General features: G+C 37.7%; 1 protein-coding gene across 1 annotated transcript in view; it reads right to left on the minus strand.

Annotated features, from left to right (window-relative positions):
• TBC1D5 (TBC1 domain family, member 5) overlaps positions 1-25174 on the minus strand; it is a 297889-nt gene that overhangs the window by 48116 nt on the left and 224599 nt on the right. The window contains exons 16-17 of the mRNA XM_010585896.1: positions 9507-9592; positions 4408-4673 (exon numbers count right to left, since the gene is read on the minus strand). Of these exons, the coding sequence (XP_010584198.1) occupies positions 4408-4673; positions 9507-9592 (352 nt within the window). The remainder of the gene's footprint in view (positions 1-4407; positions 4674-9506; positions 9593-25174) is intronic.

Raw genomic sequence — 25174 nt, forward strand, 5'->3', positions numbered from 1 at the left:
GCCTCGCCGCCGGCGCCTGCCTCGCCTGGGGAGCAAACAACAGCAGCGTTAGCGGGTGGCTTTCCCCAGGGAACGCAGGCCGGTGAGGGAGGGAGCTGCGACCTCCGGCGTTTCGAGGTGGAAGACCCTGCTTCCGACACGAGCGGCGTCCTGAGCGAGCGGCCTAGGGGCAGGGAGGCGTCGATGACCGGTGCGTGACACGCTGCAGCCGGAGACGTGCAAGAAAGCAGTGTTTTGGCTGAAGAGACCCACCGATACCAGCGTCTAAACTGAAGCGATCACACCCGTGCTGTGCCCGGTACTCGGCACGGACAGTGTCCTTCTGCCGGTCTGGGAGCATCACGTTCTTACCGTCAGTAAAACTCCCTAACTGCCTAAGAATACGTATGTTTTTTTAAAAGGAAAAAAAAAATAAAAGCATTCGTTAATCAGTGGTTTATTCCTTTATTTTCTAGTCAGTTCTGCTATCAGTAAGGACAACTTCGTTTTCCTTCTGAAAAAGCGTACTCGTTTTCTAGACACAGTTCATAAATAATTCTAAATACGGAGATCACTTCTTTAGGGCATATTCGGTGGCTGTGGAAATTCTGTTCGTGTTACAATAAATACCACAGAAGCATCTACTCGTACAACCAAACAGCAGTCTGGAAGCCCTTTGAAGAGCTGATCACAGGTTTGGCAGAACTTCGTCTTCAAACTGGTCCTCTAACTTGTCCTTGTGATAAAGTGGCATTCAAATCAAAAACCTTTTGGGTTTCAGCGTGAAGGGACCTAGAAGGAAAACTGTATCTGGCACTATCAGGGAAGAAGTGAAAGAGAAATGCTTTTTTTCTGGCAACACACTGCCGTTTCATAATCAAAGAGTGTCCAGTTTCTGAACGCTCAAGAATCCAGTGGAACACAAAGGGCAACAATTCTGCTTTTTTCCTGTATTTTTTCATTATCAATATTTTTGTCTTTCAAGACAACGAACTCAACTGACAATCCAATGAACTCGAGACTTGGATTCAACCTTTGTGCCAATGAACTCCTGCGTTGTGTAGGATCAAGGGAATATTTTAATCCCTTTTCTATTAGCAGGCTACCCTGCATAAGTAATCAGCAATGATACCCAATCTTCTGCTGTGCTGAGGACAGGCTGAATGGGATTAATATAATATTAGGAGGAACTGAATTTCCAATTAGGTGTCTGGATACTTTGTTCAACTGTGATTTGTAATGTTGAAGACTCATCTGGAATTACAGGCTTGCAATTATGTTTTTTTTTCATATTCCTCCACTCATTTTCTGTTTACATTATCTAAATTACATGCGTTTTTTTCTTAAAGAAATTCAGCACGGACCAAAACTTCGGAGTGAGAAATAATTACTATCGATTATGTAAACCAACCATCCCTCCTCTAGAGTCCACCACACGCTACCCCTGGAGGTGGCAGTACGAGTCACACCTGTCACTGCTGCTGGTTCGTGAGTGGTAACTGTCTAAACAGAGCTGTTAAAGCTGGGATAGGATTATTTTGCCAGTCCTGTGAGATATTTTGTTACCAAGGACTTCTTCACACTTAATAAAAAAGTAGATCAGGCAATTAATTTAATCTCTTCAAACTTATAACCCTCTACATATTAATTTATCAGCGCTACCTGAGCATTCAAAATATGAAAGGACTAATACAATATGAGAAAAATAGATGACTTCTTTTATGACTTGATGCCTGTCAGATTTACAGCACTTTGGGCTGTTATACCGTTCAACTGAGCATCCATGAGTGTTAGATCAATTTTAAGTGCAAATATCTATCTATTTAATTCCTAAATCTGTGCCTCTGCCTACCTCAGCTAAATAACCGAGCTCCAGGAGGCTGAGGAGAGCTGAAAACACAGTGAAGAACAGGAATGTAAGACAATTAGTGACAGCTAGTCAGTAACTTGGGAGCCTTCTAGTTACAAACCCTGCCAAATAGCTTTTAGATACTCAAAAGCTAGGGCAGAATCCAGAGTTTGAAAAAAGCCAGTGCAGAAGGTAAAAAGGCATATAAAAAGTTCAGCACAAACAGAAGGGGGATCAGAGCTTCTCAGGTCATGGCTATATTCTAAATCCTAAAGCTTAAAGCCTGGGATAGAAGTACCTGCAACTTCTGAGAGCTGTGGGGAGTGCCCTCATTCACTGAAGATGCTGTACAGCACTTTCTTGCGGTGGTGATGCTGTCCTTCAGCACAGAACTGAAAAGACTTATTCTCACTTTTAAGAGGTGATGGAGATGGTGCTGAGTTGCTTACAAAGGTATCTGCATCATGCTCCCAAAGGGTCTTTTTAGCCTGTCTCTGCCACAGTGTCATTGCAAATAGGGATTTTTTTTTTTTTTTACTAAGCTATTCCTATATTTAAACTTACTTCGGAGGGAATTCACTGGGCAGCCTCTAAGAGGCTTTATATTTCCTTTGCCATTTTGGGTTTCTCTTTAAAAATATAAATTATGGCACCTGAAAATGTAGTTAGCTGCTGTCATTTAAAATTTCTATCCAACTACAGGCAATATACTGTACTGATAACTGTACAGGCCTGGAACAACCAGCATGGAACTAATACGTAAACCGAAACTCACTGTCATCTCAACTGATTAAAAAATGTATATTTACATTTTGTTGCCTTTAAATTACTTCTGCAAGTGTGGTACCAAATATGGATAGACAGAATAGGGTGAGAGGAAGCTGCAGGTACTGAAGCGTTGCAGTATGTTTTATTTCCTCTTACCATGAAAATGCTTTGTGGCCTACATCATAAATTTGCACAATTTCTTGATAACTTTACCAAATCTCCATACTTCTGTTGATACAGAAATACGTGCACAGCTTGTACGTGACACTGACCACACACAACTACAATTTTTTATCCGGATTATTGTATGGAAAGTGTCAGGTGCATTTCTGGATGATGCAACATATTAGCTGGCACATACAAGTGTAAACAGGGTCGTTCTTGACCAGCTACATCAAGATTAAGCTACAATTGATTCCACCTACAGAAGTTGCTTCAAATTGTACACTTTTTTTATATTAAGCAGGGAAAGAAAATAACCACCCAAGGACCACTTTTCAACCCAAAAGGTAAAAAAAGAATAATGCGATTATGGGAACTATGGAAAACTTTTTTAAAAAAGCAAACAAAAAATCCTCTCCAGAATTGTGGAAATAATTTTGTTCCATGCCTGATTTTACTTCTATTGTTTGCATCAAGGATTCACTGCGTTTCAGTTTGACATTTGCACTGTAAAACCCTTGCTGGAGCAATTTCTAAGGTTATTCTATGATTCTGAGGGAAGCTGTGTATCTGGATTTTGCCAATCAGCTGCAGTGGCCCTTACAGAAGTGCCTGTATCTCTCTGCTTCAAGAAAATGGTTGTACTTTTCAATTCTGCTCCCTCAGTGTCTGCTGGGGATGCGAGGCATCATGAAAGGACTAACTTTGGACCATATGGGTGCTACAGGAAAAGAAAGAACACCAACTTCAGCTACAAAGTGTTATTTCCCTTCTCTTACACTTTCAAATCTGGTGAAAAATACGATGCAATCCTACGTAATGGTTCAGGGCAATGAGCACCAGCCCTCAAACTTGTAACCATTACTTAGGATGAGTTGCTAGAAGCAGCAGATACCATGTCACTCTAGATACGCCTTGCAAAGAACATAATTGTCTGAAGATGAAAAGCAGTAACACACCTTGAGCGTGGCAGAGTACAGGAAACAACCACCAAAGCTGAGCTTGTGACTTTGTTGTTCGAATAAACCGTCCTCAAGAAATATAAAAAAAAGGCTCAAGAAAAAGAAGCAGTATTTACTAAACAGAGAAAGTGCAGAGGGCCATCACAAATCATTAAAAGGCAAATACCTGTTATTGTTCAAATAGCTTCTCAAATAAGCTCCACCCATTCTGAAGGGAACAAGATTTTCTTTATTAAGAATTACTCTGTAATTGATCTAACTTCCTTCACTCATATTTAGCTAATATTCTTATGCATGGGATTTGTGACAATAACCTGAAAAACCCTATATGACATTAGTCTTACAGTTAAAAATATGTTGCATTTAAAAGACTGAAAAATTAATTGGCTAATGTTTATGGTAACAGTGTAGTTTGTTCGTATGTCTGACATAATTTCTGGTTAATATTTTTTTAAAGGTTCAAAACTTCCTATAGTATTTGTACATTCTTGAGATAACATCTAATTCTGTATTACCTTGCAAATGGGCTGTTGTACTTAGCATAGATGTCCCGCTTAACAAAATTTTGGGTTTTTTTCTGTTTCCTCCAAATATGTTCCCATCAATATAAAATCAATAAAAGGACTTTCCTCAGACACACATCGAAGCTCCCCTCTGTCGCGGCGCTGCCACACGTTTCACCTTTACCTTTGCCCAGCTGAACTGGCATGCTTTCGGACTTCATCATCCTCTGCTGCTGTGCCTGGTGGTGCTGGTGGTGGTGCTGCTGGTGGTGCTGGGGGGCTTCCACTGTGCTTCTGATGGGCATTGCAGGGGGAGGAAAGCTGCTCCCGCCGGCAGGAGCACCCACAGCCCCGCCTGAAGCCATAGCCGGAGCAATGAGCTTTCGGCCAAAATTCAGTAAGCTGTTGGAGACTTTGTTAATGTTCAGTGGGGCAGCCTTAGCACTGGCGCTGAAAAAAGAGGAGAAATCATCACGTCCTTGCCAGTGGTTTGGACAGGTACAGCAATGCATGCATTGTTCTTCAAAAAAGGGGGAAGAAAATCCGAGACTTGAACATTACAAAGAAGGTGTTTTACTACAGTCGCACTGGAATACACACAGGAACCACAGGGACTGTGTGTGGTGCGGATTCTTCCCAACTGGTAGTGGACAAATTGTTTTGGCCCTTTCTTCCTGAAAAATGCAGACTGACCCCAAACAAAGCAAGTTTGCACAAATTTTCTTAATTTGCCTTTTTAAATGAAAAAACCAAAGAGTGACAAAAAGCAATCTAGGCTCTAAGGCATTGAAAGCTTTATAAAACTGACTTTTTGCACTTCCTATTCAAAGACTGATTTAATATTTACTTCTGTTAGATTAAATTCTCTTAAATGTTTAAAATAACTCAAACCCAAACATTTCTTTCAACAAGCAAAACTAACGCTAGACTGTATTTTTAGGTTGGCAGAGCTATATGTCTCTTGCTCTTAATTCACCTTCTGCCTAGCCCAGCCATTTCAAGCCAAGCACTTTTTAACAGGAATCCTGATTTCTAAAATGATTTTGGCAGAAGAATGGTTTCAGGATGTAACACATATACTGGATCATGATCCTTATCATTGTTACTTTTTATTTTTAACTACAGTGGCTATTTAATTCACTTCAGTTATATGCAACATTAAGAATGAGGAAATTGTTGAACCATTTAATCTGTCTAAAATAAAGAGGCAAAGAAGCTTCTAATTCCCAGTAGAAGTGTTCACATAACCCAGGGAGCAGCAAAGCTGTTCCTATTTGTTCATGCAATATTTTCCTGTTTTATATAATTAATGCTTGAAATACCCTTCACAGAAATATATCACAATCACAGAGAGCTTTCTACTCCTGAGGTTTTATTTTGCTGATCTGTAGTTCAGTGATACAAATAGCTGTCTTTAAAAAATTTGAAGAAATACATGTAATTAAAAACAATACAGTCATTGTACTTGGGGAAAAAATAGTTTTGCAATGTTTTGGGGAATTTTAACTAAAAATAAACTACAAATGAATTAATATGGGTGACTTGTAAAATGCGCAAGCACCTGGAAAAGTAATTTTGATTTTGTTTTTCATATAATTTCCCTATTTGTCTCGAGACATGTTTTTTTTAGAATACATAATATACGCGCGCGCACACATATAGAAGATATTCAGAAAATAACAACAGCTGACAGTTCAGACTCAGAATAGATACGGTTAAAATGAGAGACAGCAGAAGAAAGTGTGTGAGCCCGCACACTCATGAGATACAGCCCCAAGCTGTAAGGGGCCCTTCTGCCACATACTGGTGATGAAGAAAGACAGCACGTAGCATTTTTTTTGAGGAACCGCAGCACAGAGGCTGGGACAAAGTGCTGCTTCCCAATTTATGGAAGCTGGAAAGGAATGATTGCTGAATAACAATTACAGGATGGTTCTGTGTCTCCCCATTTTATTGATTGCTGCCAATATTACAAAAAGTCTTTCTGTAACCACCTGAGAATGACCGACAAAGTCACTACAAAGAGAGCATCTTCAGAACTGTAAAACACTCTTGCAGGCGTCCCAAATGGTTTCAGAAGCAAACTGAATCGGTCCCAATGATTTTAAAGAAGAGGACGTGGTAAAATGTTTATTACTATTAAATTTTACTCTGCTACTGCCTAGCAGATTTGGTTATTAATCAGTTCCCCGAGGTATTGCAGAGACACTTAAGGAAAAAAAAGGAATTTTTTCTATTCCATTACATATATGTGGCATCAGAAGAGTCAGCACAGGGCCCTTTGTTTAATGTCTTCTGCATTCTAGAAAGACAACGAAGATTGTAGCTTTGAAGGCGGAAGAAGACATGCCAAGTGCTGGCTTAGCAGGTATCAAACAGTTATCAACAGTTTGCAATGAATCTAATTACATCACTGATTTTGGGGGTCATACCGGTAATAACTTGGTTGAGATTCAGAATCCAAACCTTAGTATATTTGGCAAATTTTTTTCCCTCAGTCTACTGAAACTAGTCACCAAGATTGGGGTGGTATATATATCACTCACTCACCTGAAACATCACCTTAGAAAGAAGATAATGGCTTGCATATTGAGCCTGAGGTTTGTGTTGTCTCTAGGTCTAGAGTCTTGACAATCAGCAAAAAACCCCCTTTGACTTTGCACAAAAAGTGATATTTACTGGAAGTAAATCTTTTTCTCTGACAGGCTACCCGAGCAACAAAGCCACTGGATGCTTTGAGCTAACTGCATCATTGGAATCATGATGGTCCACAGATGCAGGAGACAAAGCCGATACAGATGCTTGTGTATTTGTGTCCATCAGCTTGTTTCTTTCTTGTTTCTTTTTTTCAGCTATATTTTGCTTAATACTAAGTATCAGTTTTCTTTCTACACTGTTTAATTTGCTGCTTTGACATAAATAAAAACCAGGAGAAGTTGGTTTATTTGCATTTTTCAGATGGTTGGAAAGAGACTTTTTGAGAAACTTCACTTTACAGGAACAATAAAAACCAAAAATCTCCTCTGAGCTGTTATGTTTGAAACATGATTTTAAAAAATGCTTTCAACAATAACATGCCATAATGTTTTATAATTATTTGAGAACTAGAAAGGATAGTTATCGTAGCTCTTAATATCTATGTGTGATTTGGCTCTGCTATGAACTGACACTGCTAATCATCAGCTCAGAACACATACACAATCATGAAAAATAAATAATGATGCTATCTAAGTTTCTTGTCAAGAGGTGGTCTCAGTGAAAGTATTTTGAGGTAAAATTTATCGTGCAATTTCTCTGAATCACAGCTTCAGAAAATGAACAATAGCGAGGTGCTAGATCTCTGGAGGAGGTACATTAAAACTGAGCTGAGCTTCTGGAAAATAAGAACAATGTATCTACATCTTACCATTTACATGTCTGATAAATTAATACAAAGGATGATTTCAGGCATTAAACATGGATCAATGTCTACATTTTAGCCATCTAAATGTAGCAGACATGCACAACAATTACAAGAAAAATGCTGATTGATTATATTGTAGTTATCAGCAGATGCATTTAAAAGTAAGGCACCAGTTTAAAAATATGAGTACCAAAGAGATGTGAATTCCATCTATGAAGCAAACAATTTTCTTTCATCACAATAAGCATCATTGACCTTGACTGTGAATGGTATATTTTTAAACTAGCAGTAGAAGATGATTCAATCTCTGCAGTTTTCTGCTAAGATAAAAATGTTTTGTTTTAAGCAAGCCTTATTCAAAGGGATTTCTCTCTTCAGTAAGTAGCCATTATGAGAGATGAGAGACAAATATATGAATATGAGGGATTAAAAAGTTTTATATGTGATAAAGTAAGCAATATATATTAGAGATTTGCCAAGATATTTTAAATATATCATTGAGCCTGTGGAATTAAAGATGAAAAAGACCTGGTAGCTGATCTAATCCATCTCTTTGCTCACTGCAGAAACATTTCCTAATGTTATATCTTCCAGTTCTCTCTTTAGTCCAATCTTAAAACAGATTTACCACATCTGACCTACTCTAAATGTCACTGTGTTGAGATAAATTTATCCCAGTTATTCCTCTATCTGAACTATTCTGAACAATTTCTCCTCTCCTTTAGTGTGTATCCTGTATATATGTGTGCAATGAACTTACCTTCCTACACAGATTTAATGGACATTTGTTTCCTTAGAATTTAGGTTTCCAACAGGTGTCATTCTTGTCTGGGCTTTATGATTTATTTATTTTTTCAAAATCCTTGAAATGTTTCTTTTGGAATTTTCAAATAACTTATTTTTCAAGTTTAGGCAACTCTTGAAACCATTTTTTAAAAGAATAAATAAGTAAAAACATTAAGAAAATGCAATAGAATGCAGTAATTTTTGACAGCCTTCCCCAACTTTAAAGCCTGGTTAAAAAAAAAATAAAAAAAGATGCTTTTGCAGTCACTCTACTCAGCTTTGATTTCTGCTCCTTTCTCCATTTTTAAGAGCTTTTTAATCCACTCCATTTTAATTGTAGCTAGCTTTTAATGTAACTGATTTAAACAGAATTTGACAGAGGTGCAAAGCTTTAAAAGCTGGCAAGTTCCTATGAATCAGCAAGCACAGTATATGGCTGGGGCCACGTGCAATCCAGGAAACTCCCTGTGAGAGCATAAATTGAAGCAAGCTTTGTGTCTTGCGCTGGCTTGCCCTTCAGCCACCAGCAGCCACTACCCACCAGCAATCGGCACCCACGTTGTGGCCACCCAGTCGGGGCACGGGTACCTCTGCACTTGTGACCTCTAGATGAAATGGCCTTGACAAAGAATTTAAGCAGTATTGATACAAACCATTTTTAAAACAAGGGAGGAATGCTGCAAAAAAGTTTAGTAAAAATTACTTCAAATTGGATTGACGTTAATTCCATTTAACTTGCACAGCTTCTGGTACGTGGATACTCCAGACTGCGATTAGATGCATTATTGGAAGTGGTTCAGCTACAGACCGCGCATTGGCAACGTTTTACGCCCTGCTTTTAGTATACACGTCATTGCATATGAACGTCCTTAGCCTTAAGAAAATGCCAGCGAGCTGACTGCAATGCTCTCTGGAAAACTTTCATTTTTCATGTAATAATAGGCAAGGTGAAGATTCAAAATAAATGTCATGAAGTAAACACATGTGCTTCTAATACTGCTTATGTAACTCCTGTTTGGGATAAAAGTGACTTCTGAAACATTTTTTTTATGTATGTTCTTAGTTCAGTGAACACATATTCAGAAATAGCTTACCGGGTTTTGTTCATCAAGTCTGCTCCACGAGCTTTGTAATAATCTAAATTTTGTTGGAATTGATGAGTCACTGGTCTTGGATTTCTCTAAAAAAAAAAAAAAAAAAGAAGATTTAAAAAGAATACCTCACTGGAATTTTCTGAGAGATTTAAAGCAAAGACCAGAGGTATGCTCATTAATGAAGATTAGAAATTTAAAGAATCATTTCTTTTCCCAGGATCTCGGTTTCTCAAGGCAGTAATGCCAGTTACATAAGTGTATTCTTAAAATACTTAATACTGAGTGTTACCGGTAAGTCCACTCCATGCTCACAGAAATCAGTGTTTTTCCACACAGCGATGTGGCTGTTGGCTGTAGCGGTAACATTTCTAATTAAATCAGTAATGCCTGGACCGATCTGATTTCTTCCTTGAGTTCAGGTATAGAATTTTACCACCTCCAAGCTTAAGTGATATGTTTTTAAAGAAAACGGTAATAGTAAGGAGAAACTACAGCTAACATTTTGAACTGAATGCATCACTAGCAGCGCCTCGGTTAAGCCCAGAATTAGATTTAGGGGGACAACCCGCACAGTGCCACTAGATGGCAGGCGGAGCCTTTTTTCTCACCAAATTTCACCCAACTCAGAATCCACGAATAAAGAACTGATCTCCTATAATAAAATTTATATCATTAATACTGAAACCACAAGCCACTTGTTAGTCTCCACCTCTGCCACAATGAAACTATTTTACTGAAGCACGCTGCCTTCAGTAGTTCTGAAATGATCCTTTCTGGACTTAATCCACCAAATGAATGCATTATTTGGGGGGGAGTGAAGTAAATGCTTTTAAGTAAAAAAATTTGCATACAGATGAAACCAAAATAACAGAGAGGTACAGAGAGGCCCTTTTAATATATATAAAAATTACAAGAGAAAAATGGCTTAAAGTAATTCATTTCTAGTATAAGAGAAAACAAAATGGTAAATTTCTGCATAATGATCAGATGTATTGCATAGACCAGACCTAAGTACTTTCTAAATATTATTTGCTTTAAAGGTTTATTCATTCATAAGCTGTTGCCTTATATTCTGATCTGCCTTCTTAAGTCCTGCTAGTAGTAAATACAGTTTTAATGAACTACTCAATGACCTTTCCGAAATAATCGTTCACAGGTGAGAGTACATTACATTTTTGATGGAATCAGTCTTCAGTTGTTTCACATGTTGTATTTTTTCCCTCCAGATTTCATTATAGACTGGAGTACCCATAGCCGTATCCTCTCATTTTCCACATAACTGCAGATAACCCTGCTTCCTTGGAAATCTTATTTTTGGAGGAGGACATAGGAGTTGCGTTTTAAAGACCAAAATATTGCATGTGCACAAAAGGAGAGAAGAAGATTTAAAGAGGTGGTAGATATCAAAGGCCACGATGATTTCTGGGGTCAAATTTAAGGCTAGGAATTTCCAGATCACCTCCTGCAGTCAGACTTAATCTTGTATGAAATGCCTCATTTTCTTTCTCTGGAAACAGATTAAACATTTTTAAAATACATCCTGTTTGTAATGTTCATTAAAAAATGAAACAACTAAAAGCTATTAGACAAGCATTAAAAAAATCCTCATCTATCCTACCACCCACATTGTAATGGCCGCTCTATGTTTTCCTTCTCCTGTTATAAGAACAATATTTGCATAACTCTACCCATTCATATGGCTTTTAAGTCAATCCTCATCAACTGACAGCAATAACAATGAATCAGCTTTAGTTACTATTGCTCTAGTTTGGTAATTCAATGCATTTCTATGATAATCAAATCCAAACTGACGTGATGAGGATAACTGATGGTTCTGCGACTCCTAGGCGAGTAATCAAACAGTGTAACTTTTCTCCCATGAATTAAATAACATTTTTCTTTACATGTCTTGATGACCATTTCAACAAGGTGGAAGAGTAAGCGATGGCTAAAGTAATGGGCACTTCTAAGTCATAAGGCAGCCCTTTGAAAAATTCATGTTACCAGATGCTAGCCAGTTTTGCAATTTGTTTGCAATAACTCAGTACCTATTTAAACTTAGCAAACATTGAAATTTCTTTTCTACCGCCCAATAAATTAAAAAAAAAAAACCACATTGCTTCTGAATAAAAAAAAAAAAAAAGAGGAAAAGATCATGTGGAACAGTATCTTGAAACATATTTATGCAGAAATGACAAGCAATTCCAGACACGAAAGGCTGATCTACTATCTAAGCACTTAAAGCCATTAATAGGAATAATGATCTAAGAACATATGAATGAGGCTCAAGCATTACTTTCACAGGGGCCTATTTAAATTCCTATGAGGTTTAAAGGTATCAAAGGAAGAAGCAGTTTAAAGTACTATTGCATGCTGTGAAGAAAAAGCCCTCAGAAAAAATGCTGTTGAAAAAACATTAGAAATGCAAGACAGTAAATTCCAAGGGTTACTGCTGCAACTCATTTTGTAACACTACAGAGATATCCTTTTGGAAAATTTCATTATTTAAAAAAAACCCAACCTGACATATATGTTAGCAGACAAGTATCTGTGAAGTATCACCACAGAAATTTTAAATACTTCTGAAAACTGAAATTCAGACAGCAAAAAATACGGTTTTATGAAAATCATGATCTTTATGTCACTGTGATTGTCCTTTGAATTTTATACTCTTTTAATTTCAGTAAGTTAAATATAAGAAGTAGAAAAGAAAAGCTACACAATTACAATATCTCTTCCGTATGAATTTTAAAATAATTCCCCTCTCTAAGCATCCAATTTGAGCTGTCCCCTATATTGTATTCCATGTATTAGGACTGAAGGCTAAACAAATTTATTTACAGCAAAACATAGTGCTGTTGTTTAAAATATTTGCAGTAACCACATTTTTTTCCTATACAGTGCAATTTAGAATGATCCTATCTGTATTTTTACTTATTTACACAAGTAAAGTTTTTCCTTTTCTTTTTCAATTTATGTATTTTGACTAGTACCTCAGTTAAAATCTTTTTTCTTAAAAGGATAATGTCAAAATGACAGTGAAATCAACCCTTCAAATTAGAAGTTTGTTGAATCTCCCTAAGAAACTGTGTAAGGGCATTATACAGATTAACACATTTATGTTTTTCCCTTTCTAAGGAAAGAGAGTGCAGAAATCGGAGAGAAAAGCTGCCTGTGCCAATACCAGAAATCCCACTTCCCCACACCCATTTTGTGGGAACAGTCTGCTGGTTTTATGATTCTTCTAATCTTTATTCTAGCTACAGTGAGCTTAGTTTCAAGTGGTAGAAAATGCCCAATTTATACTTTTAAAAGGACAATGTATGGAATTCAGATATAGGAGCACACACAGAAATTGATGTGATTTTGGACTTTGTCTCTTCAAAACGTATTAGCCACAGCCCAAAGGGAAGAGATGCCTTGAAATAGTTCAGGTATCTCCGAGGTACTCCTGCCTCTGAGCCCTTCCTTGCCTAAATCATGCCCCCCCCCCAGCATTTGCTTGCTGAAGTCCTAACCCTTGTACTGCTGCTTCTGTTCCCAGCCACCGCCAGACTGACTCACTCCAATTCCCGTGGCTTTTGGGAGGTTCTTGGGGACTTTCTGTTTGGCTTGATTCTCCCCCAGGGACGTGGGGCTGAGCTAAGTTATACCCCGTGCCTGCTCTTCTAGGCGGGGGGCTGAGGCCATGGTCAGAATCACACCGAACGCAGCAGAGATTCCCTAAACTTCCATAAACCGCCGAAAAGCAATTCCCACCAGCTAAGGATCGTGCTCCATATGCTCAAAGCCCCTAGTATAACCCTTTTCCTCGCTGGCCTCCAGAGACATATCACGTCACATTACCCACGGAGTAGACGTGATATAGCAAAGCACGCTTGTGTGTGACAGAAGTCACAGGCAGACTGTTCTACAACATACCAGAAAAAACAGGTTACTGCTGCAATGTAATGTTTCACCATCTGAATACACAACGTTTGTGAAAGTTTACATGCAGGTGCAAGCGGAGGAATCTCTACAACACTCTTTTTTCTTCTTTGTCGAGGTATTTCCTTTCCTTCCTCTTTAGCATTATGAACAGGAAAAAAAAATCAAACACAATGTTGAGCAAAATCTGAAGGTTCGAGTAAGAGACAACAATGAAAAAAGATTTTCAATATGTCTGATGAAAAATGAGACTTATTTTAGTGAACATGCTATTGCCTCAATGCCAAGGGAAAAGCACTCGTCATTAGAGAAATGAATTGCTCAGCTGTTTATAAGCAAAAAGCTCTGGGGGAATTTCTCAAGGCCCAAACCACAAAGCATTGCAGGGTTACACAAACATATGTTGCAGGTGTTTTTGGGTAGACAGGTGGGAAAACCTCAGCTACTGAAAAATACTCCACTTAATAGACTATATCTGAAACTAGATAACCTAAATGCAACAGAGAAAAAACCAAACAAAACAGCAGCAGTGAATTATACATACACGCTGCAATAGGCTCACCAAAATAATCATCTCACTAGTACCAAACGGGATTTTTTTAAACTAGTTTTTTTTAATATATTAAATAAGTGCTGCCAAACATATATCTTTTTTTCTAAACTAATAATATTTTAAGCCTAAACCAAAGAACAGAATGAACTAAACATATATATAAAAAGAGAAAGATAATGATGCAGTGTTGTTCTTTTTATTTAAATATTTCTAAGGACCCAGTTTGCTCCTTTTTCCGTTCTTTAGCTGTCAAGGCAATATTGGATTTTTTCATAATTCTTGTACAGCCTAAAACACTTTTGTATTAAAATGCTATTTTTATTCCTTTCATTTGTTTCTAATGAAAGTTGGAGCATATGGCCCTGTACTTAGTAATGACTGGGAGGTCAGCAAAGGTTTACCTTTTCCTTCTAGATCACCTATGCTTCTTTCTTCAATAAAGATAATACAAACATGGCAAGAAGTTGGGCTGGGAACAGAGCTGAAATACAGCAGCTGAGATGTGGATAAGGAATACGGTTTATTCAGTTCAGCAGCAGTTTTTCTATTAGGCGCTAATAATTAATATGAAGTCCATATTAATGTTTACCTAATAGCCTAGCTGCACAGAGAATTTCACCTTTCCTCTTTTTATTCTTTTGTCAGGTATCCAAGCAGCTGTCTCCACTTCATGACTAGACTTATACAGTATAAGCAATGGCTTAACATTACATAAACATACCACAATACTTTGTATACTGAACAACCAACCCACCCCAAACTCAAGAGCACCCAAAGAAAATGCCATTCCCCAAACAAAACTTTCCTTTCACCTCCTAATTTTCCTCCTCCCTAGTTACACTTTCTGCAGAACAAGCAACCTGCTGGAGCACAAAAGGTATTCCATCCACCTACAAAGCACTGAGCTAAATACTTACTAAAAAGAAAAAAAAACCTAGTGAGACATTAGAGGACATTATGTGCTATCATAACCAGCAGGTCAAGGGAGGTGATTCTCCCCCTCTACTCCACTCTGGTGAGACCCCACCTGGAGTACTGCGTCCAGCTCTGGGGCCCCCAGCACACAACGCACATGGACCTGATGAAGCGAGTCCAGAGGAGGGCCATGAAGATGATCAGAGGGATGGAATGCCTCCCCTATGAAGACAGGCTGAGAGAGTTGGGGTTGTTCAGCCTGGAGAAGAGAAGGCTCTGGGGAGACCTTATAGCAGCCTTCCAGTACCTAAAAGAAGCCTACAAGAAAGCTGGAGAGGGACTTTTTACAAGGGCAGGTAGTGATAGGGCAAGGGGTAATGGCTTTAAACTGAAAGAGGGTAGATTTAGATTAGATGTAAGGAAGAAGTTCTTCACCGTGAGGGTGGTGAGGCACTGGAACAGGTTGCCCAGAGAGGTTGTGGCTGCCCCATCCCTGGAAGTGTTCAAGGCCAGGTTGGATGGGGCTTTGAGCAACCTGGGCTAGTGGAAGGTGTCCCTGCCCATGGCAGGGGGGCATTCGAAGTAGATGATCTTTAAGGTGCCTTCCAACCCAGTCTATGATTCTATGATTCATTCTATTGCCAATTTTAAAGTGGTTCAAGGCCAATAGCAAAACATTATCCAAAACATAGTTTTGGTATGGTAACATAACCCTATGTATGAAAGTAGCACAACATGAGGAGTACCCTGCACAGAACTAATAAAGAACTTCCTTTAATCACAGGAGTCAGGAGATCCATGCACTAATACTGACATTGGCAAATGAACACCATAACCCTCAAACTGGGAATAATGCTTCTTGTTTACAGTTGTCAGAAAGATGCTGTGGGTCTCAATCACAGAACTCGTTATTTACAATCCAATAACATCATAAAGAATTATCATATTTCATAATTTCTAAAGAAAACTGGGGAGTGCTCTTTTTTTTATTTCTTTTCCAAAACAACAAAAATTCCGAGAAAGAACTGAAAAGGAAAGAAAATTCAGTTAATTGGGTCAAAGCAGGAAGAAACCCCTGAACTCTGATCAAGCTGAAATAAATTATTTCCAGTTTTGTTACGTGACACCCCTCCATTCCCCTGGCAACTAGAAATTTCAGATACCAGGAAGGTATTTTAAATACCGTGCGTTATGGTCTGTTTTTAACTTCATACACACATGCTTTCTTTCACATGGGCATTCTATGACAAGAGATGAAGAACTGAAAAAAAAATGACAAGTGAGATTTTAAAAATGCTTCAGTGACTTGACTGAAAGAAATTTCTAGTTGTATATTTTGGCTTCTTGTCCTAACTGATTGAAAAGCCTTTTTTTTTTCCCATTTATAGTTTTACAGCGTATTGCATTTTAACAGGTAGATCAAATCCTACCAAATCAGCTTTTATTGATATTCCAAACAAAAAGACTGTGACCTGACAATGTTCAAGTTCATAACCTGCGTAAAATCCTCATCTTACATCAACAGAATTGCTCAAGTACCTTTTAAATCTGCCTCTTAATTTAGTTGCCTATTTTTCAGCTGAACTCTTGGTTTTAAGAAGTAAATTAACTAAATAGTGAGGTATAAATCTCACAGTGTTCAGCCCTACCCTGTGACAGATTTATGCTCTGGCATCTTGCAGCCCCGCACGGTTAGGAACAGGAGTTTTACAACATTGCGGAGGAAAGATCCAGGCTTTTGAAGGGAACACACAGCAAGCCTCGCTTTACACCCTGGAATGCTCCAAATTATGAGATTTAAAATATGACATCTTTATGTACAGAAAAGCTACCACATTATGGTTTTATTGGCACTCGTTTTGGACAACCTGCATAACTGATGGCTTTGTGACTAATGCAGTTATCCGAAGCTTATACTGATAAAACCCTTATAACCACACTTATAGCATTATGTGTCCTCCAGATACATGCCTATACACAAATCTCACCTATCAGGGAAAAACAAGACCATTTTAAGGTGCTATTTGGTTATTTCTGCTACGTGGAAAAGAAACAGGTTAATTTATGTTCCATGTGTAATGTTCCATGTAAAACACTTGAAAAAGGTCCCTACGGGAGTGAAAAAGGCTCTTTCAAAGAGGCCCATGCACACACCACAGCAAAAGGAGTATGACGTCCAAGTCTTTTCCTCTAAAATGCAGACAGAAGCTAAGGTCCTGGTGCTGCGGGACATGCAATTCCTTTCATTTTGGGATTCCAGTAATGAGGATACTGCAGAGCCATTTTGATCACTACTGCTCCGTAAAAAGACAAAGGAGAAAGACATCACATCTCCAAACCTAATTTTCCTTAAAAAGTCACAGCAAAGGATAAAATGTACCATTCCAACTTCTATCTTGAAAGTATATTGCTCTTTCAGAGAAGCATTCCCTGTACACAACAATTAATACATTAATATTTACTATAAAATATGTCAATACACCATCAGTATATCTACATTTATATCAGAAAAGACTGAACTTAAATTCCATGATAATAGATTGGATATGATTCAGTAGCTAATCTTTCATACATTATTGAAAAGTTATGAATCTATTTTTATATAACTCACAGTTTGTGTTTTGCAAATTCTACTCAAATAAATAAATTATGATATGGAGAACTTTTGATTAGGTAGAATCAAAGTGCTTTAAGTGTTTTAAGTGCTTCCTTTTGATAAACTACCTTGCAAACGAGAAGTGATTAATTGAACTGTCAGGTTGCACACAAGAAGAACCATAATCACCTCACTCTAACACTGTTAAATACATTTTATTAGTGTAATTTTATAAATAACATCATTACTCTTTAGGAGAGGGTCAGTAGCTTTAGCTGACTTTTTAAACAGAAGTAAACCAATCATTTGAAAGAAACAGCCCCAAGAAATTTACAAGCAGTAAGTTTTAGTGGTAGCTAAAGTAATTAAGACCTTGAAGTGCTTCAGCTTCTTGCTTTAGCATCAAGTACAATCAGAATTGGTTTTACTTTGCTACTAAGGATATCAACTTGCTCAAAGAGAAAGCACAGTTTAAAGTTTTGGCTTCCAACAATAACTTTCTCTTCCATCCTGCCTGTCTACAGTACTTGCCCTTAACATGACAGAGCTTATGAATTCCCAGTGAGTATTATCAGGAGCGCTGATCAGCACTGGAGAATAATTCCTTCCCTATTTCTAAATTTTCCCTGAGTGCCCCTCTGGCCTGAACTCGATGTTGCTGCATCTCATGCCTTCACTTTCCGATTAAAAGGGAAGACACCTCAATAAAAGGCATAATTATGAAATCGGCAGACAAGAATCAAAAATGCAATTTTTTTTTCTTGTTTGCAATTCTTAGTCCAGTTGAGTGATCAGCAAGTAGTTGCCTTGACTATTTACTGAATAATGTGCGTTACTTGCTGTTCTATACAACACTATTACATACTCGTTTTAATATCAGTCGAAAGTGTAAACAATGGTTCCTAACTCGCCTTTAGCCATCTCCTCTGAAAGACTCTGCACATCTCCACCTGCTCAGAAATCATCAGCCATGCCACCAACCCCTCGCTGCCCTCAAGGCCAGCCGCTCTCCTGCTGGGTCACACCAGACCGGCAACGAGAACAACGAAGCCAACTTGCCCTCCTTGCTGGGCTCTGCTTTCACTGCCAGGAGCAGACTGCAGTGCCATCTCGCTCGGCCCTACACAGAAATGGGACAAGTCCTTTGTTTCTGCACCGTCTTACCGGCGGCACAGCTTTGTCTTCACTATGAGAGATGTCACTGTTCAGGAAGCTTGGCTTTATTCTGTATTATTTCCCACCGTTTTCCTATTCATTTAAATGGAATGGCTGCTTAACTTGCATTGATACCATACTTGTAGGTTCTTAACCAAATAACTGGCCTGTGCATACAACACAGAGCAATACTGGGAACTGCATCGTGGTTGGCAATCTAAGAGATCAGCTCGCTCCTTCGAGTGATGACTACTGTGTTACATACGATACTGAGGAATGGGAAGGACTTTGAAAGATTACTCATTCGAAAAGTCTTGACTAGATGACTAATTAACCACTTTCCAAGATTTTTTCCTGAAAATATTACTTGTGACGTAGAGAAGAAGATGACTATTTTATAGTGGGTTGATTAAAGGGTTAACGTATCAGGGGAGATTGCAATGAACTTTGAGAGAGACGAGAAAGTTATTGTACTATGACTATTGACCACACAGCCTTTTTATATTTTAAAATGCACAGGTGCACTGGGAAGGAAGGTTTTGAAACAAATGTACAAAACTGAAGAGGATTTTTAATTCATGGTACACTTACTATTTTTATGTGGTACTATGGCAACATGGCTATTCCAAGTAATTTATCATTAAACTCATAGCTGCCTGTCATACCTTATTCTATTAATGAAACACAATAACTGAATATTTAAAACAATAATTCTTAAAACAAAGCATGGCCTATCTCCTTGCAAAGAAAAAGTTTCTCGTTTTAAGAACATGAACATAAAGAACAAGTTAATAGGGCTTTAACATGTAAAATATATGCAATTCTTAGTTGTATAGCACCACATTAAATAGCTTAGCATGCAGTTACAGAAAAACCATCGATTTACTCAAAGTGATGTGTTTAGATTACATCTAACCTTACTGTATTGGCAAATGGGGAAGTTAGGCCATCAAAATGTTCGGGTTCACTACAAGGAATTGAATGTGGTTATAAAACCAGCAGTCTTGTAAGCGTCCAAGATCTTAATCTTTCAGAAATTAAGGCAAATAGAAGTTCTCTGTGAATCACTGAAATACATGCATTTATTTCTTGTTTCTCCTAATTCCTTTCCTCCCAGAAGAGACAGGTACTTAGCTTTTCTGGAAAAACCTTGTTTCCTTTATCAGTCATATCCCCTGTCAAGGCAACTCTCCTTTAAAGCGTAGGTAACCTTACTTGTACTGCCAGCTCACACGGCATTGGGATATCCATTATCCCAGCTTCCTGATACTTAGTTTTCACGCACCCAAACACCCTAATGTATTACTGCGAAGCTCCCGAAATATCAGTCACACTCTTCGTGATCAGAAAAAAAAAAAGAAAAAAGCAAAAAGCAAACGTTTGTTAAGAGCCCCCCTCCCCCTTGTTGGTATCCCTCTAACAAAATGGACTCCACACCCCAGCAGTACCTCTGTGTGTAGGTACAAATTAATGAGTTGTTAATGCCCAAACACTGCCAGATCCCAACTTCTGATTGGCTGCAATCTGGTCATTAAAGACAGGTAATTAATGCCAGATTGCACACACAATGCTAACAAACAAACAAAACAACCCCAAACCTGCTTTTCTCCTGCCACAAACAGCAAAACAAACAATACTGACATACTGGCAGCTTTCAAAGGACAGTTGCAGCTCTGCAGCGGCACCTCAGTTAATGAGTGTATAGAAAAGAATTTATCTGAAGAAGAAGAAAGTGAAACTCAACAGCCTTTCAGGCACATGAAACTAGCTTGGAGAAAACTCTGAGATGGTGGCAGCTACTTAAGAAGAAAATTCAGCTGAAAATAAATGTACAAAGAGTTCGGTTCAAAATTTCAGTAATGTGTTTTCCCCTTGTCACTTATTGCTCAGATTGTGAAAAAGCTGGAATGCAGATTTCTCTGACTAATCGTTATATGAGTGATCATGACCATATATTATTGCTTAAGTTTTCTAGCAGTACCTGTAATTTCAGGCATGACAAACTAATACGAATTCTTTGAAATGTCATGTATGCTTCATTGTGGATTTAGTTAGATTTTAATATTATATGGCCACTTTCAATGTCAGCAAATAGCTTAAAATACAATGTTGGAAAATATCAGCAGCAGTAACTAGAATATTATTAGCATAACTAACAAATGAATCCCCATCGACCAAGCACAACCACTTTCTTTTTTCTCTTTTTGAATCGATGGCTTATGATAAAAGGTGTCTCCACTGAATTAAACTCCTAACTAGCTTGCTCAACACATAGGGTAACTCACCACGTTAAAATATCGAAAGCAAACTTATTTTACAAAAATATTAGGAATAAATACAGTAAGCTTTCAGACAAAGGATGGTTGTCAGGTTCTTAGTATGCAATGTAAAACTGTAATATTCTATGTAGTGCTTTAGTTTTCTAATAAGTCATTGTGATAAGGTTAACACTTCAACACAGAACAACATACAAATAAGAACACCCAAAGATGAAAATTACTTTGCTTATGTTGCTGTATTAGAATTTTATTTGCTAAAGGGTGAAAACAGATTTGCAAAATTCACAGTTAACTTAAAACAATAGTTTTAAACCTTTTATTCCTAGCCCTGGCTGCCTTCAGGAAGGAAAGAACATCTGGTTATTTAAGGAACACAATATGTTCACATTTTCTATGACTTTTGTTTCTAATTGGGTTTTTTAATTTTTTTTATTTGAACAACTCTAGTTGGAACTATGTTTTTTAATCACTTTATATTTTTCCACTGCCCTATCTCCATATCTCTACTTCTTAATTTCGCAGCCTTTGCTTTGAAAATTAACAGTGCTCGATGGTTTTGATAAGGAAAAAAATGAAGCAAATTGGCCACTCGTGGGATATTAAATACACAGAGACACACCTTCAGTAAATGCTTTTGGATATACACTAAAAAACCTTCCCTTATTTTCTCATTTCACATATACATACTTTTAATAGCCCATTCTTCCATAAGAAGCTCTACTTTTATATTCAGAAGGACTTTAAGTACATAGAAGTTACTTTCATATAAATAATTGAGGTAATTATCTGTTCAAAGATTAGAAATGTGAAACAAATACTCTGCTAAGCAGGTTAACTTTATCACCCTATGCAAAGACAACAACACTGATTTGAGCTCTTCATTCTACATTTTCCGAAGAACTGGAGCTAGCCAAATGCAGAAAAGGCTGAAATTCAATTATTCTGCATTGATCCATACTCATGCCTGTAAAATTAGTATGTCTCAGGCCCCCCCCTTCAGAGACAGGTGCATTAACTTGTTTTCAGCTATTACAGAGATGTGTATTTCTCTTCTATGGCACTGGAATATATCAGGGATGTGGTATCTAAAATGTCCTCTCATTCCTACTGCCAACCATGGTTCATGAAGTGAAAAGGAGAGCTCCTGCATGCATTAGATTAATGGTGAGCACTAATAATCTTTCATATTATTGTTATTACTGGACAATGCTAAGGCTTCTGCTAGGGTTCGATTCCACAAAAGGTCAGGAAATTCTACTTGTCCATCTGTAAGAAAAAATGCCACCCATCTTTTAAGTATAGCTTTCTTTTGACATTGAGGTTGCTCTCCTGGTGACGACTGCAGTGAAAAGAAGCAAACAAAATGCAACAGGTTCATCAAGCCAAAGTTTATCTCTCCTGATAGTCTACAAGACAAATAAGTAGGGAGGAGATATCTGTCATGTCAGACCAAGTAAACAGAAGAAATAATGGAAGTTATCAGACATGCAAACCCAGATTATATCCAGAATCAGAAGTTATGAATGGAAAGGCCGTATTGGGTCCATCTTAACTACTTCACCATTTATGACAGGATTGTTCCTTAAGAACCTTTCAGATCTATGTAGATACGATCAACCTTTCTTAGTCCAAATACCCCACAATTTCCCTTCAGTGAGATTATTTGGCATTTACTTAGCTGCAAAAATAATCCCGAAGACAATCTATATTAACAAACCTGCAAGAGGCAGATTCCTGTTTGTCCCTGTCCATGACTTCTAAACTGCATTTCTTGTCCACCTGAGATTTAAAGCTCCAAGAGGCAGAGATCAAGCCTCTCTCTGATACCTAGAACAACACTAAACATTCTTGCTATGTTCAACAAATAATGAAATAAGCCACTGGACCATGCAACAGCCTCCCACAGAAGAGTTTCCTGACTTCACATATTAAAACCCAAGTGAAATGTTGGAAGAAATGCCACACGGAACAACTCAGCCCTGGCTCAGGAGACCTAAAATGCATTGAACCAAATGTAATTTTCCATTAGAAACCAGAAGCTGGTGATGGAGAAATGCACAGGAAAACATCAAAGGAGGAAGAAAAATCATTAAGCACTGAATTTGCTAATCATCACTTACAAGTTACACTACTGACTAAAATCGCCTTGTCTTTTCTTCCAATCTTCTTTTATCTGCTCAAGGAATAACAGCAAACTGAATTATCTTTATGCAGATAGCAAAAAAAAAAGGTATCATAATTTTCCCACTTATATTGGTATATAATCTGTGTACTGACTTTAGACTCCTACAGCACCCATGATGTCTTGGAGTCTTCCTTTTCCTTCTGTGCAATGAAAAATTTTGAAAGACTTGAAAAATTTTTATGTGTAGGTCTTATAGAATAACAAGACTTCCATTTCAGAAATACATTGGATTGAACCAATACATGCTTAAAGACACAAAAGTGAAACATAAAATCATACCTAGGGAAAGATAAGAAACAGGTACTCAAGTCATAGCACTGAAAATACATTTCCTTCTCATACTAGGAGCTATTTTTTTCTTTTAGAGTGATCCTTTAGAACAGTTTAACTTCCTTACTGTAAGAAGTCCAGATGTGTGTATGCATTCTCAGTCAAAGTTCCAATGTGAAACAAGAGGTGGCTGGAAGTCCCTTAAGGCTCTTCTATCTCTGGAAATCCTAGCTTCCTCACCTTCAGAGTATTTCCCAAGTAGATAAGTACAGCTCAGAGATGAGGAACAATTGTAATTAATCATATTTAAATTGACAAGACAACTAGCAGTCTTTGCATGAAAGAGCTTTAGGGACTTATCCACCTGACTGAAGGGAGAACTACCTGAAAGACACAGTAGGAACTACATCCAGTGTTTTTCTGAAAGGTGTTCAAGGCACACCTGAGAATGTTTATTAATGGGGCACTGAGGCCTATGAGCCTGACAACTTCATTCTGTTGGAGACAAGGGCATAAGGAGCACAATAGTGATCAAGCTTCTTACATGGGAAATTGGTAGTTTATTTTTGCCCCCTTTGCCTAGTAGGATATCTTGTATACAGCCTAGGATGCTTTGGAGGACAGTGGAATAATTAGTAATTATTCTGTCTTTTAACATATACCTTCAAGAAATGACAGATTACATATTGGATTTAGTTTGATATCTTAGCACAATTTTCCTCCCTCTGTATCTTCCCTCTAAAAAAATACTTCTATCTTTTTTTGCTAAAAAAGTACATAAATAAATGCTGGGCAGTCTGATTTCACACACTGCTGCCAAAATCTTTAGAAAGATTCCTGAGATCTAACATTACAAACTTTCTTACACACTGAAAAGACAATATACTTTACTCTCGTCATGAAAGAAATCTTTGTGCCTGAGAGGAATGAAGAAAGCAGCTGTAAGAATGCAGATTTCTGCAAAAAACTGATATAGAAACAAAGAGACAATTTTTTTCTTAATCAATAAAAGTGTAAACACTGGTACTGAATGAAATTTTGCAGAAGGCAGTCAAAGTGCAGAAGTGATGAATTTTTCACTTTCAAAGGTGACATGCATCAAGAAATGAGGGAAATCAGACTTTACACTGGCAGCCTACTAATGGGACATGCACAAAGACAGTTCAAAACCAGCAGCACAAATTCTGCTATCTGCCAAAGATCTGAATACTGCAAAGATTACTGTGTACAGCTTCATCTCAAACACTTTATCCACTATCCTGTGGATATCTGCTGTATATTATATCCACACATATACACATGCCATTCTAAAACAGCAAGAGGTTTGCTTTTTTTTAGTATAGATGAGTATATTCGAAACTGTATGCTAGCAATATGTAACATTAAATTTATGAATTTGTACATTTTATTCATGTGAATGTTTTCAGGCTGTAACAGCAGACTCTTGTTTTTAATTGAAAACCATCACATAACTATTATACATTGGGCGGGGTAGTGCTTTAAGGATTAATAGTGATTAATCTGCAGAAATCCCATGAAAAAGGTCTTAGAGATGAAATCGCATGACAATTTCTATACAGCTTACTAGGTTATTATATAAAATATACTGTTTCCCTCAAAAGTATACTTTATTATGAAAGATGTCTGTGCAGAATACCAAGCAAAGGCATTCTAAACAGCATAAACATCTGCAGTTACCACAGCTCCTGGATAACTTAAGCAAAATAGTAGGATAGCATACTTTGAAGATTAAAGAAACTTGTTTCTACTCTTGGTTACCAACTCTTT

The sequence above is a fragment of the Haliaeetus leucocephalus genome, unplaced genomic scaffold, assembly GCF_000737465.1.
Source record: "Haliaeetus leucocephalus isolate CR32 unplaced genomic scaffold, Haliaeetus_leucocephalus-4.0 Scaffold135, whole genome shotgun sequence".
NCBI lineage: Eukaryota > Metazoa > Chordata > Aves > Accipitriformes > Accipitridae > Haliaeetus > Haliaeetus leucocephalus.